General features: G+C 30.8%; 1 protein-coding gene across 1 annotated transcript; it reads right to left on the bottom strand.

Moving 5' to 3' along the window:
- Positions 1–518: 518 nt before the first annotated feature.
- LOC139842915 (uncharacterized) lies at positions 519–16188 on the bottom strand. The gene is made up of 2 exons (XM_071833012.1): positions 14677–16188; positions 519–677 (listed from the first exon to the last, which is right to left on the bottom strand). Exons 1-2 carry the CDS (start codon positions 16186–16188, stop codon positions 519–521), a joined length of 1671 nt encoding a protein of 556 aa, XP_071689113.1.
- Positions 16189–22013: the final 5825 nt, after the last annotated feature.

The raw sequence follows: 22013 nt of genomic DNA, 5'->3' as shown, positions 1-22013 counted from the left end.
TACAAAAATTGTGAGGTTTTTCAACATTAATTTTAGCAGGTGTTTGAAATTGACCGACCCATTACAGATTGTGAAACCTTTTAATTTAAGGTTTTATATTAGTAAAAATTTTGTAATGTGAGATGCAAATCGAGTTGGCTTGGTGGAGTATGTTCGGCAGCAAGCGCCTGAGGCTGGTGGTAATAATCAAGGAGGTGATTAGGCGGAGCAGGTTGCTTCGAATGTTCCTGCAGGGGGTCAACCTTGGGGAATTTCCCAAGAAATTTGGGATAACTTGGTCTCGAGGGTTGATAATGTGCAAATCGGTGTGTCAGATAGTTTTAATGATTTTCGGGGAGATCAACGGTCACATAATGACCGTCTGTGGGATAGTTAGCAGCGGGTCAAGGAGAGTACGTTACATCAAGAAGAAAGGTTGGCTGAGTCCGTGCATGGCCAGCAATGGATTACTTATGGGAACGATTGGCAAAGGCACAATGCTCGTATTTTCTACTTCAACCCAGATCATTATTATGGTACTACTTCTCAGACACCCGTGTATTATCATAGTCCAGTTCGGCCACGAGTGCAGGCTCCGATCTATAGTGAGCAGGAAAGGTTGGAGGATGCGCGTCTGAGGTTTCAGCAGCAATACCCGTACGGCAATTGGCCGTATGATAGTTTTCAGTGAGGAGGGCCTGCGAGCCCGTTGATTATGTTGTAATTTGTTTAAAACTATTTCCTTTCCTTTAGTCTGTATTTGGATAATTATGTATTCTGATTATGTACTTTGAAACTTATTTTTGGGGGCAAGGTGTTTAGGCATCGGGTGGTGCCACCTTGTCCAGTTATGTAGTTTTTTGTTTTTCTTTTCTTAGATTTGATGGCGAAACGATTTTTCAAGTCTGGCATTAAGTTCAGCAAAACTACATAATTGATGATATTGGTGTGATAATCGGGAATGGACGATGTTCTTATGCTGGCAGTCAGTTCAGCCTCATCTGTCACTGGCATTCCGCGATCAGTGGTTAAGCTCGATAAATTTTTATATTTTCTTTCTCACATAGCCTTTTCGATTTTTATCTATTTTTTATCTCAAGTGATGGGGACATTACTTGATCTCAAGTGTGGGGTGAGGATGTAAATCTCTCAGGTTGGTTGTTAATGGAATCATCATCATAGTAGTTTTAATCTAAAAAGACTTGACGTTTCACGGGTTTTGGTCATAAAAAAATTGAATAATTAGGGGAAAAATAAAAAAAAATAGAAAAGTTAGTTTAAAAATAAAATAAAAAGTATAAAAACAATTGAAAATTCGGCCAAAACCTTTGTTATGAAAATTGGTTTTGATTTGGCTTGGTATTTTATGGCGTATTTCGTGATTTCAAAGAAGCCAAAATCATTTCACGTGTTCATTATCTTGGACATGAAATCCTACGAGTTCGGGGAACTCAATAGCAGGTTACCTGTACCAAAACGGGTGTAAATCGTGAGAGAGCGGTGATTGCATAGCGTGATTGTGACCGAATCACGTGCCAGATCAAAAACTTTTGGTTACTTGGTATATCAGACTTCCGAAACTATACCATTTTATTATTACATCATCTAATGGTGTGATACTGTGGGAAGATATAACAACCCGGAAATTTCCGACAGAATTTGAACAAAATCTTTGCATGAATTCATTAAACCTCGACTAACAAATAATTTTAAATAAATAAATAAATAAATAAATAAATAAATAAATAAATATATATATATATATATATATATATATATATATATATATATATATATATATATATATATATATATATATATATATATATATATATATATAAACTTGACTTAAATAATATAACTAAAAATATAAAATTTTATACAAGATAATATTGTTGTATTAAAAGTATTATTATAAAAATATCATTTATTATTAATGATATTATTATTATTATTAACCTAAATATTAATAAATGTCATTATTCTTGTTATTTATATTATTATTATTATTTTTATTATTATTTATCATTAATAATATTAATATTATTATTAATATAATTATTATTATTATTATTATTAATATAATTATTAATTATTAATCATAATTAAATAAAATGAAAAAAAGAGTAATACCTAAATTAGGTCAAGACACTATCTGTATTTTTTTTCAATGGTAATCTGCTTTTATATTTTTTTATATATATTTTTATCTGCATTTTTACTTTTTAAATATTTTATAAAAAGTGGGTTAGGTATCTGTATTATTTTTATCATCGTGACTGCTTTCTCTTCAATCTGTTTTATATTTTTTTTATGATCGTGATTACCAGTCAACATCCTCACAAACTGTATCAAACGATCATAATTTCCTTTATAAAACCAGTCGACTTCCTCTCAATCAATTATCAAAATTTAAACAGATATTATTTAATTTTTTTACTGCCGATAACTGTTCTTGATCCATTTTCACCAAAACTCAAAACAAAATCCATTTCAAAAATTGGAATTGCAGCTGTGTTAGGAATAATCCACTTAAACTATCTGTAAGTTTTCAAGATTTAATTCTTTCTATTGACTTCGAATTTTGGAGTCAAACTTTTAAATCAAAAAGTCAATGAAATTGTTCATCGAGAAATTGGTGATCGTTTTGACGTTTCTGTTGAAATTAACAATCCAAAAAGTTTTTAGTTATGATTTAAAACATGTTTCATGTTATAAGTATAATGTAAAAACGTCCATAAAATCGAAATCAAATTTTTCTCTTTAAAAGTTTCGAACAGCAGCAGCTTTTCTTATTTTTTTTATTTATTTTTCTTTTGTTGTTAATTAATCTCAAATAATTGTTATCTGTTGAATAATAAATCTTAAAATCATATTTGTAGTTATAATTAAGAGTAAAAGATTTTTGGTTCGATTGGGTTTTGATGATAATGAAGATGAACATGAATTCGAATTTCGGGTTAAATAAAAAACGGGGGGGGGGGGGGGGGGGGGTGGGAGTTTAATCAGAAAAACAAGTTTGATCGAGTGGTTAAGGGAGTATCGGGTTAAGCGAAAGGTCTCGGGTTCGAGTCCGGGTAGCAACATATTTTTTTGAAAAGCCTTTCAAACCTTTTAAAGGTAACTTTTAATTATGTTATTATTATTATTATTATTATTATTATTATTATTATTATTATTATTATTATTATTATTATTATTATTATTATTATTATTATTATTAGTATTATTATTACTATTACTGTTATTATTATAATTATTATTATTATTATTACTACTAACATCATTATAAGTATTATTATTTATATCATTAAGATTATTACTATTATTATTAAAATTATCATTATTATTATCATTTTAAATAGTATTATCATTATTATGATTAGAATTTTTATTATTATTATTATTATTTTGAAAACAATACAAATTATTATCATTATCATTGTTATTTGTATTAATATCATTTTATCTTTATTAGTTTTATTATTATTAAAAAGTACTATCATTATTATCATTTTTACAAAAATTATCATTTTTGCTATCATTAAAACTTATTGTTATTATTATTATTATTATTAATACTAGTATCAAGTATTATTATCAAAATTATTTTCATTATCATTATTATTAAAGTTATTAACATTAATACTAATATAATTATTTTATGATTATTATTACTAACACTAAAATATTTTAATTTACCTTTTTAAATTAACATTAAATACTTATTTCAAATATTGAAAACAAATATATAATAAGTTTTAATACATGATATGATACGTTTAAACACTAAAATATGATATTCATAATAAAAGACATATCATATACATTAAATATGATATATACATATATCAAGTATTAATTTGAAATATATAAAAAGGAATATAACTAATTAAGTAATGAATTATTAATATAAGAAGTATATTAATAACATTAATATATAAACAGGTTAATTGTCATTATATGTTTTAATATACATACTTGATATAGGTTCATGAATCCGAGGACAACTCTACACTTGTTCAGTGCCATCATACACATATTTACTACAAACTATGGTATCGTATCGTGAGTTTTCATAGCTCCCTTTTTATCTATATTTTTGGGCTGAGAATACATGCGCAACTTTTATAACTGTTTTACATGTTAGACACAAGTACTCAAACTTTTATGCTGAATACGTGCTTTGACATGCTAAATCCCCGCTGTAATATCGTTAATTGCTTGGTGAACGCAAACTTAGTTATTATGAATAGCGCTATTGAGAGTAACGTCTCTAATCATTTGACCTCTGGTCTTTGGTTACATAATAATGATTCAACTGACACTGACTGTTCAAGGTGTCTCGGGGTAAAATACAGTTTAGTCGCGATATTACAAACTACAGCAACTCTTTAGATTGATATGATGGGTATCAATCAACTTTAAACTTAAATCTTGTGGTCTAATACTATACTGAACTATTGATTTATAATAAACCTATGAACTCACTCAATCTCGTGTTGACTTTTTAAGCATGTTTATTCTCAGGTACTTAAATATTGCTTCCGCTGTATATCTGCTGCTTTGATGATGATTGTTTGCTATGCTTGGAGTCTTCATTACATATCATATCAATTAAAGACATTTAATGCTCTAAATACAATGTAATCTATTTATCTTCCGCTGCAAAACTCAATAAAACGTCTCATATAGAGTCTTTCTCATTTATACAACTGTGATTTGATATAATTAGTCACAAATACCCTAGGCCCTATTTGGGGGTGTGACAGATTTGTATCAGAGCAGGCTGTTGTAAAGAACCAGGATTGCATTTTAAGTGTGCCTTATACAATTAGGTACCTTAGCAATGTAGGACTACAACTTTCCTTGACCATAGTGCCTTTAATTGTTGCCTTTAATTGTTAAATGCTACACTATACTTTAGAAACTTTACTTATCTTAGAATGCCAAGCCAATCTAAGAACTCTGCTCACTTTCCTAAGTACTATCCAATTCTACCACCACATTTAAATACGACACCATGATTTCTGAAATTCTCGACATTCCTTTGTCATCTATCATGGTTTTGTGTATTACATATGTATTACATGAAAGGTTAACCATGATTCTTGAAATCTCTACTAATCATATTCATTACTTTTAAAAATCTTTGCTTTCTCGTTATTTTGATCATTGAAATTTCTTGACGAGTGGCGTCTACGAAACTCTAGAATGGAAGGGTTTGGATTACCGATTTAAAGGATCCTATAACTCAAGCCCCTAGACCTGAATAGGCCATTACGAATTGAAAGTCTTTAATCGAAAGTTTACCTGATTACATACTTATCATTTTTAAATCTAGACACGTCATACTGCCATTATTACATAAATGGAGTATAAACACATCAAATCTTATCATATCTATCCCAATAGACTTTGTCTAACATTTTTCCTAAATTTCCTTCGTAAATTACGGAAATCTTTTGCTATATATACGTATTCAAGGAAACGAATATATCATTCAATATCCAACACCCATTTCATATTAAACCCTATTCCAAAACACATAATATGGATTCCTCGAACTCCTCGAGCTCCAATGGCAGCGTAACCGGAACAAACGAACCAATCAGCCAACATCTATTTTGGATGAATTGGGGATGGGTTCGTAGTCGACTTAATCAATGGAGACAAGAAGAAGGTGATCCCTTCCACCAAGCGAATTCACCTCTTGGTGAAGAACCTGAAGCGCTTACCGGCGAACTAGTCTGAAACACCATTTTCTCTCTTCTTTCCAGGGTATCCCGTCACGAATATATAATATCGAAGATTTTAGATCTTATTCACCCCTTTGTTCCAACCGCCAATCATCCCGGAATAGTAGAAGAATTCAACGAGCTTCGCGCTCGAGTGGTGGCTCTGGAGAATACGGTGCGATATCTATAAGCATCAGCAGCACTAGCATCATAACCAGCATCACCACCAGTACCAGCAGTACCATCAACATCACCACCAATAGCATCAGCTTCATCAACAACAACATCCGCATCCCACTTAGTACCTCAAACAAAAACATCATACGCCCCATAGATACCAAGAAATATTAGTAATAATGAGTTAAGATGTATTGACTCATTCTTCGTGAAAAATTATATATGTATACTATATATATATATATATATATATATATATATATATATATATATATATATATATTTGATTTGGAACAATAATAAATCTTTTCGTACAAAGCTATTACGTGTGAATCTTAACTAGTATGTACTACTTGGTTAATTCATATCACTAATATGCTATGATGTACATCCTTCGTTAATGACTTAGCAATCGTTAATCACTGCTTCAACACAATAAACTCCATTTCATAATAAATCAAGTGTAACGACGAATGTATTGATTCATAACTTCATTAGCGAAATATTTTGCGACAATTATGAAATCTTTAAGGTTTTGGAGATTATTCATTCTCGTTTCAACCGTAAATCAAATGAGTTTAATATTATATTAACTCATTAAATCCATGATTACATCTGAAGGAAAATATATATGTACGTATATTTTCATAAAAACTGTAATTAAAACTCTTTTGTACAAACTGTTAATTGTGAAAATATTTTAACAGGTAGGTAATACCCGAGAAATATTTATATCTCACATTAAAATGTTACATTGTACATTCTTCAAAATTCTTGAAAACACCTTAGAACTATAACCAACGATTCAGATTCGTTAACCTTAATAATGATGATGCAGCAGCAAAGGCCGTAGATGGTCTTAATGACCAGAACTTGATAATAAAGAATTGTGTGTTGGAAAAGCTCAAAAGAAAATCTGGTATTGAAAGACGGATTGAGCAAAACATGAAGGAAGCTGTGGACAAATTCCAAGGACTAAACCTGTAATCAAAGAATCTAGATGATTCGATTTCCGATGAAAAACACAGAAGATATTTTTACGCATTCTGAATCTTTACGGAAGAATTTTCCTCATTATCATTCGATCTTAGAAAATTCTAAGATATCATCGTATCTTTCGTTATAAATATCCTCTTTATTTCTGAAGATATCTTCATAACGATTCTTGTCCGCAATTAATTATCTCTTTACGATATCTTTATTACATCATAAAGGAAACTGTTTTAGTTTCTATATAATGTAAAATTCAAGTTTAAATTATAAATGTTTTGAAGAAGTGTTGGGAATTGAAGCATGAGTTAGTATAATATAATGACGTCAGGCTAATGTGATTATATTACAGTAAGTCGTGCTAAATTTTTAATGGAAGATGATGATTCATAGACTTTATAATCATCATTTTCCATGTTACACGACTCTTACATTCTACTTAAATCTCTAAACATATCAAGAACATATTTTCTTGATAGTTATATCTTTTCCTGATATTCTGGTAATTTGACAAATCAATTCGTGCTATTACCTTTTCTTTCTACTTTATATATTATGATCATTCGAAACTTCATACCTACGACTTCTGGATTGTTACTTGTTTACAAAAGCATGAAGCTTCGACATATAAGGGAAAATGTAAAGCCCGATAACGACACAGAAATTACAAACCGTGTATATCAATACGTATAGCAATATAAAGACACGGGAGAACTAAAAATACAATAAATCCTAGAGCATAATAGAAGTAAACAGACTCCTCTGGTGGGAGTTGGAAAAGAAGGAAGATTGTGGCGATAACCAATATAAGGTCAAGAACAAGAACTGGATTGAGCATATTAACAAATCTTTTGGAAGTATGAATTGAGGAAAGAAAGTATAGAAGTGGTAAAGATAATGAAACGAAAGAAGCTAATTTATAGCAAAATTCCAGACACAGCAATCGAGGAAATTCACCGCATTCAATTAAATAAAATCCTAATTTTCTTAATTACCGGAGAATCAAATCTTATAGATTACGAAGATTTCTTTTAATCCCTTGAATTCTGGAAATCAATCGTGACTATGTCAAAAAGTTAAGGCGAACATTTAATTTCCTCATTTCACTCTTTCGTGATAGCTTTACTTATACTCTTTCTATAATCGAATCATTTTATTCATATTATTTAATGTCGATAAAACTCTAATTTTCAACTCATATTCATCATTCTTGTTGTAAAGAATGACGATCTCCATCAAACTTCCTGACTATGATTTTCATGAAATCCTCTCTGTTTTGTCTACCCTAATATTGTGACATAAACTCTCAAGGTTTAAATAAGCTCACTATTATTCATAACACATTTCATGTGTATTGAAATGCTTGTATAACGTCATCATCTCTTTCTAAAAAAACATAATCAATGACACTCTTATTAAATCCTTCAGATAACCTCCACATTAATAATAAAATGCACTTCGTAGAATTTATGGTTCGTATGATTTAAACTCTTGAAACAAAACAATATTCTATCCGTTGGAATTCACGCAAGGCCCCGAGCATACCTGGGATCGTGAAAACCAAATAAAATGAAAATATCCTCACCTGTTTACAAACAACTCCGACTGATGGCAACAACTAAATTTCGGGACGAAATTTCTTTTAACGGGTAGGTACTATAACAACTCAGAAATTTCTGACAGAATTTGAACAAAATCTTTACATGAATTCATTAAACCTCGACTAACAAATATTTTTAAATATATATATATATATATATATATATATATATATATATATATATATATATATATATATATATATATATATATATATATATATATATATATATATATATATATATATATATATATATATATATAAACTTGACTTAAATAATATAACTAAAAATGTAAAATTTTATACAAGATAATATTGTTGTATTAAAAGTATTATTATAAAAATATCATTTATTATTAATGATATTATTATTATTATTAACCTAAATATTAATGAATGTCATTATTCTTGTTATTTATATTATTATTATTATTTTTATTATTATTTATCATTAATAATATTAATATTATTATTAATATAATAATTATTATTATTATTATTATTAATATAATTATTAATTATTAATCATAATTAAATAAAATGAAAAAAAGAGTAATACCTAAATTAGGTCAAGATACTATCTGTATTTTTTTTTTCAATGGTAATCTGCTTTTATATTTTTTTATATATATTTTTATCTGCATTTTTACTTTTCAAATATTTTATAAAAAGTGGATTAGGTATCTGTATTACTTTTATCATCGTGACCTGCTTTCTCTTCAATCTGTTTTATATTCTCACAAACTGTATCAAACGATCACAATTTCCTTTATAAAACCAGTCGACTTCCTCTCAATCAATTATCAAAATTTAAACAGATATTATTTTTTTACTGCCGATACCTGTTCTTGATCCATTTTCGCCAAAACTCAAAACAAAATCCATTTCAAAAATTGGAATTGCAGTTGTGTTAGGAATAATCCACTTAAACTATCTGTAAGTTTTCAAGATTTAATTCTTTCTATTGACTTCGAATTTTGGAGTCAAACTTTTAAATCAAAAAGTCAATGAAATTGTTCATCGAGAAATTGGTGATCGTTTTGACGTTTCTGTTGAAATTAACAATCCAAAAAGTTTTTAGTTATGATTTAAAACATGTTTCATGTTATAAGTATAATGTAAAAACGTCCATAAAATCGAAATCAAATTTTTTCTCTTTAAAAGTTTCGAACAGCAGCAGCTTTTCTTATTTTTTATTTATTTTTCTTTTGTTGTTAATTAATCTCAAATAATTGTTATCTCTTGAATAATAAATCTTAAAATCATATTTTTAGTTATAATTAAGAGTAAAAGATTTTTGGTTCGATTGGGTTTTGATGATAATGAAGATGAAGATGAATTCGAATTTCGCGTTAAATAAAAAATGAGGGGGAGTTTAATCAGAAAAACAAGTTTGGTCGAGTGGTTAAGGGAGTATCGGGTTAAGCGAAAGGTCTCGGGTACGAGTCCGGGTAGCAACATATTTTTTTGAAAAGCCTTTCAAACCTTTTAAAGGTAGCTTTTAATTATGTTATTATTATTATTATTATTATTATTATTATTATTATTATTTCTATTATTATTATTATTATTATTATTATTATTATTATTATTATTATTATTATTATTATTATTATTATTATTATTATTATTATTATTATTATTATTATTATTATTATTATTATTATTATTATTATTGTTATTATTAGTATTATTATTACTATTACTGTTATTATTATAATTATTATTATTATTACTACTAACATCATTATAAGTATTATTATTTATATCATTAAGATTATTAGTATTATCATTAAAATTATCATTATTATTATCATTTTAAATAGTATTATCATTATTATGATTAGAATTTTTATTATTATTATTATTATTTCGAAAACAATACAAATTATTATCATTATCATTGTTATTAGTATTAATATCATTTTATCTTTATTAGTATTATTATTATTAAAAAGTACTTTCATTATTATCATTTTTACAAAAATTATCATTTTTCCTATCATTAAAACTTATTGTTATTATTATTATTAATACTAGTATCAAGTATTATTATCAAAATTATTTTCATTATCATTATTATTAAACTGATCATTTTTATTAAGAACTACAATTATTATTAAAGTTATTAACATTAATACTAATATAATTATTTTTATGATTATTATTACTAACACTAAAATAGTTTAATTTACCTTTTTAAATTAACATTAAATACTTATTTCAAATATTGAAAACAAATATATAATAAGTTTTAATACATGATATGATACGTTTAAACACTAAAATATGATATTCATAATAAAAGACATATCATATACATTAAATATGATATATACATATATCAAGTATTAATTTGAAATATATAAAAAGGAATATAACTAATTAAGTAATTAATTATTAATATAAGAAGTATATTAATAATATTAATATATAAACAGGTTAATTGTCATTATATGTTTTAATATACATACTTGATATAGGTTCGTGAATCCGAGGACAACTCTACACTTGTTCAGTGCCATCATACACATATTTACTACAAACTATCGTATCGTATCGTGAGTTTTCATAGCTCCCTTTTTATCTATATTATTGGGCTGAGAATACATGCGCAACTTTTATAACTGTTTTACATGTTAGACACAAGTACTCAAACTTTTATGCTGAATACGTGCTTTGTCATGCTAAATCCCTGCCGTAATATCGTTAATTGCTTGGTGAACGCAAACTTAGTTATTATGAATAGCGCTATTGAGAGTAACATCTCTAATCATTTGACCTCTGGTCTTTGGTTACATAATAATGATTCAAAATGACACTGACTGTTCAAGGTGTCTCGGGGTAAAATTCTGTTTAGTCGCGATATTACAAACTACATCAACTCGTTAGATTGATATGATGGGTATCAATCAACTTTAAACTTAAATCTTGTGGTCTAATACTATACTGAACTATTGATTTATAATAAACCTATGAACCACTCAACCTCGTGTTGACTTTTTAAGCATGTTTATTCTCAGGTACTTAAATATTGCTTCCGGTGTATATCTGCTGCTTTGATGATGATTGCTTGCTATGCTTGGAGTCTTCATTATATATCATATCAATTAAAGACATTTAATGTTCTAAATACAATGTAATCTATTTATCTTCCGCTGCAAAACTCAATAAAATGTCTCATATAGAGTCGTTCTCATTTATACAACTGTGATTTGATATAATTAGTCACAAATACCCCAGGCCCTATTTGGGGGTGTGACAGAAGAAGAGCCTTGAGCTTCACCAGTGTTGTCCTTTTTAGGAACAATAGCTACGTGCTTGTGTTTGCTTAGACAACACAGCTCATAGTCAAAAGCTATGGCACCCAAAGGTTTTTGGGATTTATCGGAAGGGTAGTATCTACTTCCTACCTTTCTTAAAACAAGCATAAAAGCTTGTCATGTAGGAAGTAGGCAACTTGGAATTAATTTCAACCACGTTCATTACCATTGAATGTGAAATCCTACGAATTCTTTAAGAATTCAATCGTAGGTCACTTGCACCCAGATGGGTGTCAACCATATGAACGGTGATTGTATCGTGTGGTCAAAATTAGGCCATGCGCTAGATCGAAAACTTTAATAGGGCGATCCTCATTGTTTCTCCTAACAAGGACAATGTTGCACCCGACCACTTTATATAACCCGAGGAGTAAAGTCTCCAAATCGACACACTTGATGATTTATTTCAGAAGTTGTAGTCCAAACCAGTTGTAGGGTGACGAAAAGTCTTGAAAAGTCATTGCTAACATCGATTGGAAATCTACCAGGCCTCAACATCAAACAGGGAAACTGATAGTCAGACTTATCTCGATGAGGGAGATCTATCTCGTCAAATGGGAGCGCACCATGATACACGAATCTGTGATTGATCAGATCCCCAGTTGGATAACCTCCGGGAAGGTAAGATATCAGCTTTTAAGCCTAATGAACTTCAATCTTTATGATTGACTTAACAGATTAGATGATTACCTCATGATTATCGATGATATCTGGACGTAATGTGTATCCTCCTAAGCACATTATTTTCTTACCGACATCTCACAATGTTAGGTACTGTGGGAGGCATTGGCTTGACCAATTGTGGGGTAGCCCGTGCGTTCTTTTTCGCACATGCGTTCGATTGTCATATCTTTGGTGTTTGGCTCTCACTTGATTCCCGGTTCTTTTGAAGACTTACATTATGGTTCGAGATTCTCTACCTCATTATTATGGTACGCTATTCGAGATTATATTTAGCTACTTTGTTCATATTAATTGCTTGAGGTTTGAGAAGTTAATTTCGGGGGAATGCAAGTGGGAGGTATGGTTGATATTTATTCCAAAATCGTGCCCACGCTAGTTGTTGGTTAGTTGGTTGTACGCATAGTTCTACTTACGTTTTTGAAGATGTTATAATATGGTAGAAGATTAATTTCGAGTTCTATTGCTTGAGGACAAGCAAAACTCTAGTGTGGGGTGGTTTGATATCGCATATTTTAAACATGTTTTCCTTAGCGATATCGATCACATTTTAGTCCGTTCGAATACGATTTGGTGTTTATTTTGATAATATTGAGAATGTTCGAGTTTGAAGAGCTAAATATAGAAGAGTTGCATTCTTTAGAGTTTTTGAGTCATTTTGTTAATCGATTGGTGCACCGAGGTTTAAAACGCTAAGTACATATCGGGTATTTTGGTTTTGAGTTAGTATTTGTGTTGAAAAAGTGCAAAGAAAAACGAGATATCAGTTCATGTGTTATGTCGCGGCGCGATGGCATTGGCCGCGGCGCGGAGATTAACTATTTTCAATATTAGGAAAGGGTTCAGAGAAGGGTTCAAAACCAGTTGTATGTCGCGGCGCGACAAATGGGGCCGCGGCGCGGCATTTTCTTAGTTTCAAGATCAGAAGCAGATTTAAGAAGGTCCCAGTTCACATGTATTATCGCAGCGCGATAATAGAGGGCCGCGGCGCGGCGGTATGTCGGTCCAGGTAATTTTGGAAGGTATGTAAGGCCCGAAAAATACCCTAATTATTCATTCTTGCATCCAGACGAATTCCAGCAGCTTTTTGACGAAAAAGGGTGATTTTTTGGGGAATCCCAAGATCATTCTAACACCTCAATCATTCCGGAAACGCGTCTCGATCCGTTTATCATTCAAGAACACAATTTTCATTAGGTTTAATTCTTATCATCATAATGAATACTCTTAATTGTTTATTTGTGATTTGGTGTTAGTCATGATTGTTGGCTATGTACTTTAATGTTTGACTAGATTGAATATTCGTATGTGTTTGGATGATACTTTAATGTTTAATTTGATTAATGCATGATAATTATGAGTTTTGATTAAGAACCATTCTTATTGGATTTGATTATTGTTACTTGGATTGATTAGTGATCTTGTTTGAACAAAGGGAACCCTGTTTCAATTTAGTGAACTAATTTCCAATTGATTTGTCTTAACCAATTGGGTGCTTACTGGACCAAGGGGGTAAACCGGGTAACATAGATTGAACAAAATAGGGGTGAATTATGTGAAGCGAACGCGTAACCAATTGAATCTTAATCTTATAATTATCTAATTACTAAGTCACAAACGAAAGAGGTCTTTGGTGAAAGAGAACCCTAAGCCAATAAATCCTAGTTTGACGTGTTTGCTAAAGAGAACTCTAGGTAAACCGACTCTGTAGTTGCATGTATTGATAAATAGAACTAGAGCTTAATAATAAATCATCTGACACTGCGAATAGGAGATCTAGGCGAACATTCTTTTATCTATTGAATTCAAATATCTTTACTTTTCGTTAAGTCTGCATTTATTTTCTATAAATTTAAAAACACAAAAATATTGTCTTTTATTTTTAATCTATCCTTGATTTGGCTAATCGTTAAATAGCCACAAAACAAATTATCTAGTACTTTCAATTTTCATAGATTAACTTAGTTTATTTTTATTAGTTGCAATCTTAATTCTCACGTTTAAACTGTCCTTGGAACGATTTCGGAATTACCAATTTTATACTACTGTACGATCGGGTACACTGCTCGTTAGTGTGTAGTAATCTTTAAACCGACATTTCCCAGAGATTTATTATATACTAGATTTCACACATCAATGGGTTATCCTTCACAAGTTTTCCAAATTTTTTATTAAAACCTTTCAGGACCTCAAGCACTTGTTCCCATGTTAAACAACGGGGTGGGCCTTCATGTTCTTCCGTGTCATCAAAAGCATCTTTTAAAAAACGGAAAGCATGCAACATTTCCAACCAGCGACGATGTGCCATGAAGATATCTTTGTGGGAGTTTGATAACCGTATTGATTTGGTTTCCTTATGGCAAGAAGGACAAGCTAATTTACCTTTAGTGCTCCAGCACGATAAATTTGCATAAGCAGGAAAGTCACTTATCGTCCATAGCAAACATGCACGCAGTGGGAAGTTACTCTTTGTGGATGCATCATAAGTATTAACTCCAATATCCCACAACTCCTTCAACTCATCAATTAGAGGTTGCATATAGACGTCTATATTATTACCTAGAGCAGATGGACCAGGTATAAGTAAAGTTAGGAACAAAAAAGGTTTTTTCATGCACAACCATGGTGGTAGATTATACGGTATCAAAACAACAGGCCAGGTACTATGTGAAACACTCATGTTTCCAAAAGGGTTAAACCCATCAGTCGCCAAACCAAGCCTCACATTACGAGGTTCTTTAGCAAATTCACGATTCTGATGATTGAATGTTTTCCAGGCTGGTGAATCTACAGGATGTCTTAATAGACCATCTTTCGTACGACTCTCTTGATGCCATCTCATGGACTCGGATGTTTTAGGAGACATAAACAATCTTTGCAACCATGGTATGAGTGGAAAATAACGCAACACCTTTGCTCCAACCTTCTTAGCTTTATACTCACTATCATTATCAGCTTGTGTGGTTGACTCTTCTTCAGAATCATTATTGTTACTTTGTTTATATCTTGAGGTCTGACATACGTCACATATAATTTTGTCCTTGTTTTGTTTCCAGTACAACATACAATCATTTGGACAAGCATCAATTTTCTCATAACCAAGACCCAACTCTCTTATTAACTTCCTGACTTCATACAATGACTTCAGTATGGAAGCATGAGGGAAGGCTTCCCTCATTGTGTAAAGAATCATGCTGAATCCTTTTTCACTACATTTTCCAACACACTTCGAATGGAAGAGCCTAACAATGAACGAAAGAACAGAGAACTTACAGCCGGGATATAGTTCTTTCTTTGCATCTCCCAATACTTTATAAAACCTTTCAACATTTATGTCTGGTACATTACTCTGATTTTCAGTTTCTGGGATATCAACATCATCTTCATCTTCATCTTCATCTTCAAACATATGGAAGATGCATTCGGCCAATCCTTCCATATCATCTTCAGCATCCCACATTAGTTTATCACCTGGTTCGAGAAGCACAGTTGGAATTTTATAGCCTTCGAAAAAACCATCACATAGCAGATGTGATTTAGCCTCATCCCGATCAACCCCTTTGAGATTACCGCAATTTATGCACGGACAATATATATGACCACCTATTTCCTTTCTAGAGAAAATACGTTCAAAGAATTTGTTGAGTCCTTCTTCGAATTCAGGGGTAGATCTACATTTAGACATCCAAGTCGAGTCCATCATAGACCTATATTTTACAAAATCTATTTAATTAATTTTATATATATATATATATATATATATATATATATATATATATATATATATATATATATATATATATATATATATATATATATATATATATATATATATATATATGTATATTCGTGTTTTCAGTAAGCAGGAGAAAGAAGTTCGTGTTTTCAGTAAGCAGGAGAAAGAAGTTAACCTGGTTCAATAAATTTGTCAGGTTCTTTTTCGTATGCAGGGGTATGGACAAAGCGTATGTGATAGTGCTCCAAATGAACATATATTTAGTAGCAATATCCTTCCAATATGTAAAGTTTTTAGTTGCAATTGTTCTATTTTCAAGTAATATTCGTTTAAATAAATAAGTGCGAAGACAAAAGGCGAAAACGAAGATTTGAAGACGCAAACGTCCAAAAAGCTCAAATGTACAAGATACAATTCAAATGGTTCAATTTATTGATAAGAAACGTCTAAAAATGACAAGAGTACAAGTTTTGAAACGCAAAGTACAAGATATTAAATTGTACGAAAAAGCGTTCGAAAATCCGGAACCGGAACCTGAGCCAACTATCAACGCCCGACGCAACGGACCAAAAATTACAAGTCTACTATGTACAAGAATAAAATATAATATTTAAATAATTATATAAATTATTTATATATTATATATTATATTAAATAACGTAGATAAGCAAATGGCCAAAAGTTGGTGAGCTGGAGTGCATCGCTTCACGATCTCGGAGCTGGAAGGCACAATTGCTAAGCGATAGCGGAGCAGCCAAAATCAGAAATGCCTATAAAAGGCACGAGCTTCTGCCGAGTTTGAGACACCAAAAATCAATCTCTCTCTCTGATATATATATATATATATATATATATATATATATATATATATATATATATATATATATATATAATATAAATTAGTTTAGTTTTATATTAGATTAGTTTGGGTAATGTAAAGGTTATTTTACGGGTTTTGAAGTCGAAGTTCTCTCCGTGTAACACTACGCGATAAATAATCAATGTAAACTATGTTCTCCTTTTTAAATTAATGTCTCGTACTTAAGTTATTATTATGCTTATTTGAGCCGAAGTAATCGTGATGTTGGGCTAAATATTAAGATGGGGTAATTGGGCTTTGGACCATAATTGGGGTTTGGACAAAAGAACGACACTTGTGGAAATTAGACTATGGACTATTAATGGGCTTTATATTAAATTAACGATACCTCGTTAATTTAATATAAAGGTTATGATTTGACGTATCTATATATAACCACATACGCTTAATCGGACACGATGGACGGGATATTTATAAATACAAATTATTGTTCATTTGACCGGACACGGGGATGGATTAATAGTCAATGGACTCATTAAAACAGGGGTGGATTACATTCAAGGGTAATTGGTGTAATTGTTAACAAAGTATTAAAACCTTGGTTTACACACAGTCGATAACCTGGTGTATTCATTAAACAAAGTATTAAGACCTTGTTACAGTTCGAATCCCCAATTAGTTGGAATATTTGACTTTCGGTATAAGGTTAAATTTGCCGACCATTTTATAAGTATGACCGATGAACTATTATGGACAAAAACCAGATAGGTTTCAAATACATCCCGGACAAAGGACAATTAACCCAGGGTAATAAATTATAATCAAACCGTCAAACATCATGGTTACGAGAGTTTAAATAAGCATAATTATTATATAGTTATTTATTTTACGCACTTTAATTATTGTCATTTATATTTATGCTTACGTTTTAAAATCGACAAACCGGTCATTAAACGGTAAACCCCCTTTTATATATTATTATATATATTTATATATATTTTGTACAAATATAGTCATTTAAAATATAGTGTGAAATAAGCCATCTCCCTGTGGAACGAACCGGACTTACTAAAAACTATACTACTCTACGATTAGGTACACTGCCTATAGTGTTGTAGCAAGGTTTAGGTATATCCCATTTGTAAATAAATAATTAAAACTTGTGTAATTCGTAACGTATTTCGTAATAAATATATAACTATTTCGTACCCCCACGCTTCACACATCAAGTTTTTGGCGCCGCTGCCGGGGAATCGGCGAAACGCTATATTTTTAATTCATTTTTGTATAAATATATTTATATATATTTAGAAAAATAATATAAAATATAAAAAAAAAACAAAATTAAACCTGCAAATTCTGAACCTGCATCCCTCCGCGATCTCGAAGATTTACCCTTTAGTTCTACGCGATCGCGTAGCTGTTCCTGACAGGTCAACCAGTGCATTTAATGCGAATTTAGGGTTTATTTTTATATATTATTATTATTATTATTTATGGTTTGTATTTATTAATATTAATATTAATTTGTATTTTAATATACTTTTGTAATATTTAGTTTTAAGTTATTATTAATTATATAGATTAATATTTTTATAATAATAAAATAAAAATAATATTTTTAAAAAAATTGTATTTTTATAACTTTAAGTTTTCTTTTTATATTTTGTATCCTTTTATTTCGTGTAATCGTAATATTTGTATTTTTATCGTTCGTATCTAGTTTTAAGTTCTAATATTTTGCCGTAGCTTATTTTATATTTCTATATTTTTTTTAGGCTTTGCCGTAAAATCCCTTAAGTGCTATTTCTTTAGACTAAGATTTAGGTGCTCTAGAATTTTGCGACGCTGTTTATAAATTTTAGTACCTTTTAAGTTACGACGCGCTATTTTCTTATTTTTATTTTTTGATGTTTTTCGACGCGTAATCTTTTACTTTCTTATTTCTCGACACGCTAGTTTTTAGAATATAGATTTTCTATTTCTTCTCTAAAATTCCAAACAGAAAATTATTTTAAGTGGTTAAATTGATAGACATCCAAATTTTCTGATTCGTAGTAATAGTTGGATTTGTTAGTGGCAAGTTGTGGGCTTCCGATTTAAAGGGTCCTGGCTACCTGCTGCATCTATTGGCTATTCGAAACGTGGGCAAAATCAGAAAAGTCTATTAATTTGATAACTTATATAATTTTTTATTTTATAACTAATAGGATAATTAGTAAATGCACCACATTGTAGCTAAAATTTGGTAATAAGCGCATTATGAAAAATCTCAAAAATATCTTGGAAACTCTTTATGACATCCGAAATCAATTAAATCAATACCCTCAAACGGGTGTTGATGACAATTCGTTCGGTCAATCTTGGATCACGAATAACGAAACAATTACTGGTTGTGAAATCTGTGGAGATTATCATTCAACATGGGAATGTTATTGTTACGTTGCTATGGAAAATTATGCACCCACGGAACCTGAATGGAATGATTATGAAGAATATAAGCCAAATTAGGATTATTCCCAAGAATATATCCAAACTCAACAACCAGAGGACGAGGAAAATTATGTGTCTGAAAATTCTTTAGATTATATAAAAATCAAACTCGAAGAACTTGATGCTCAAAATGAACAAACGAGAGAGTTTGTAAATAGGCAAGCTGAAACTCTATCAGATTACACACCTATTGATCTAAGGAGTATTGTACAAGAAAATCTCATATCATCGAATTTTGATGAATTCGAGAGCTCCGAAATCACCAACTATCCCGATGATACTTTTTATTCAGCTTTACCAATTTCACAACATATCGACACATTAGCCTCTACCGACGAAATCATCGATCAATCAATGAATGAAAAAGAAGTAAGGGTGACAAATTGGTACTCTTGGGAAAACGATAACGTTGAAAATTTTACCCCCGAGACCAAAGTGGAGGAACCGATAAGGAGGGTCAATGAAGAATAATTTGCTTCGATCCAGCCACAACCTTCCAACCCAATATTCTCAATAGTCAAGTCATCTACCGAAGATGAACTACGAGCTGTAATAAATAATGACACCTCAGATTTTACCCAATTGGGTAATAGAGGTGAAAACTTTGATCCCGAGAATAAACGGAAAGAAATGTTAGGAATTTTCCACCCTATAGTATGTATGTCGGTGTATATCGATCCATTTGACCAAGAACCAGAAAAGAGACATATCCATTTACTAAAAGCTACACTTAAAAAAGAATTAAGTAGTGATGATCGGGTGAGTCTAAACTTTAAAAACATTGATATATTATATACCACCCGAGATGTAAATAACTGGCTCACTATTCTAATTCGTGGAACTTATTCTACCGACTTCACATGTCGTCAGCTAAGTGTGGGGAAGTCTAAACCCACTTAACGTTAAATTCAGGGTTCGGGTTAGTGCATAACTCGTTAATAAAAATGCACGATTAGGGTAAAAGACGTATTTTCAAATATTAGCAAACAGTTCAGAAAAGCAACCATTCTTGAAGAAAAACATGTGTGATAAAACAAGAAGGAATGAACGATGAGGTGCACCATCTATCATTCGACGAGCTTTGTAATTACAAACTGGGTATTTTTAATCACTTTTCTACACTAATCACCCTTATGAATTTATAATTATAGTCTGATTTCATGCAAATGAGGGCATTGCATGATCTCAAGTGTGGGGAAGGGTTATAAATTCTCTCGGGTTTGCACTTGGTTTATTTGCCAAATTTTGTGAAAATTTGAAAAATTGTCAACTAAACGAATTCAAAATCATGTTTATATATATTTATGAACGATAAAACTAGGTGTTAACACCGAAATTATTGTTACCTCGGAAAGGACATAAATTGAGAAACAACCCAAAATGTTAGAATTCATTTAAAATGGAATAGAGGACAATAAAAAGGAAAATAAAAGAAAATAAAAGCCAAGTGTGAGAAAATTTACAAAGTTATTTAAAACATATATCACATATTTTTGTACAAATAATTGAAGATACTTTTGTTTTGGACAAAATTAACTGTTTTACCCGGTAAATTGTAATATATTTGAAAGAAAGATGGATCTACACGATGAATCAATTCCATCATTAAAAGGAAGTAAACTCTTCCGAAAAAGACACGCGCTTCTTGATTTAGGTCAAGAAGTTGTCGTCCAGACCAGCTGTAGGTTGACGAAAAATCTAGAAAAGTCATCTCTAAAATCAGCAGGAAATCCACGGACCTCAACATCAAACACGGTAACCATGTGGTCAGATTTATCCTAACCATGAGAGGATCTGTCTCGTAAAATGGGGAGGGCGCCGTGCAAATTAGCTTGATAAGACTAATGAATCAGACCCCCGGAAAGGATAATCTCCTTAAAGATTAAAAATCAGCTTTTAAGCCTGATATTACTCAATCCTTGAGATTGACCTTAAAGATTGAGAATTACAACTCATGGAATTCGATGATATCTAAACTCGAGTTTGAACGAGAAAATATTTTGATCAAAATTAAAACCGATTTGTTTTCTGAAAACCCATTTTCAATGCGTTCATTACTATTGAACGTAAAATCCTGAGAATTCACCTGGAATTCATTAGGTCACCTGAACTAAATCTGGTGTCAACCGTAAGAACGGTGGTTGCATAGCATGGTCAAAGACAGGACCTTGTGCTAGACCGAAAAACTATAGGGTGAGCTTTACTATTGCCCCTACAAAGGATAGTAATTGTATCCGACACATTATAGACCATAATTAAAAGCATGTCACGGGACATTGCCTTAACAGTTGCTTGTTCAACGCTTTCCTTTACAACCGGACGGTAGTTTGCCGAAAGGTAATATACGGAGCAAGTATACTGGACGTGTTGCTTTCCCAATACAAGGATAGCAAGTGGGTGGCACAAAACCATAAGTTTTGAGCTAAAATTTTCAAATCTGAAACCCACAAAACCCACAAAAATATTTTGCAAACAC

This window comes from Rutidosis leptorrhynchoides, chromosome 4, assembly GCF_046630445.1.
Source record: "Rutidosis leptorrhynchoides isolate AG116_Rl617_1_P2 chromosome 4, CSIRO_AGI_Rlap_v1, whole genome shotgun sequence".
Taxonomy (NCBI): Eukaryota; Viridiplantae; Streptophyta; class Magnoliopsida; order Asterales; family Asteraceae; genus Rutidosis; species Rutidosis leptorrhynchoides.
The sequence above is the reverse complement of the archived record's forward strand: the minus strand, read 5'-3'. Positions and strand labels throughout refer to the sequence as shown.

Excerpts from the sequence above, each read along its gene's own strand:
- LOC139842915 (XM_071833012.1), bottom strand. The coding sequence starts at position 16,188 with ATGGACTCGACTTGGATGTCTAAATGTAGATCTACCCCTGAATTCGAA. Across the intron at positions 678-14,676 it reads CATGGGAACAAGTGCTTGAG|GCCCTCCTCACTGAAAACTA; the intron begins GTCCTGAAAGGT and ends ACGGGCTCGCAG.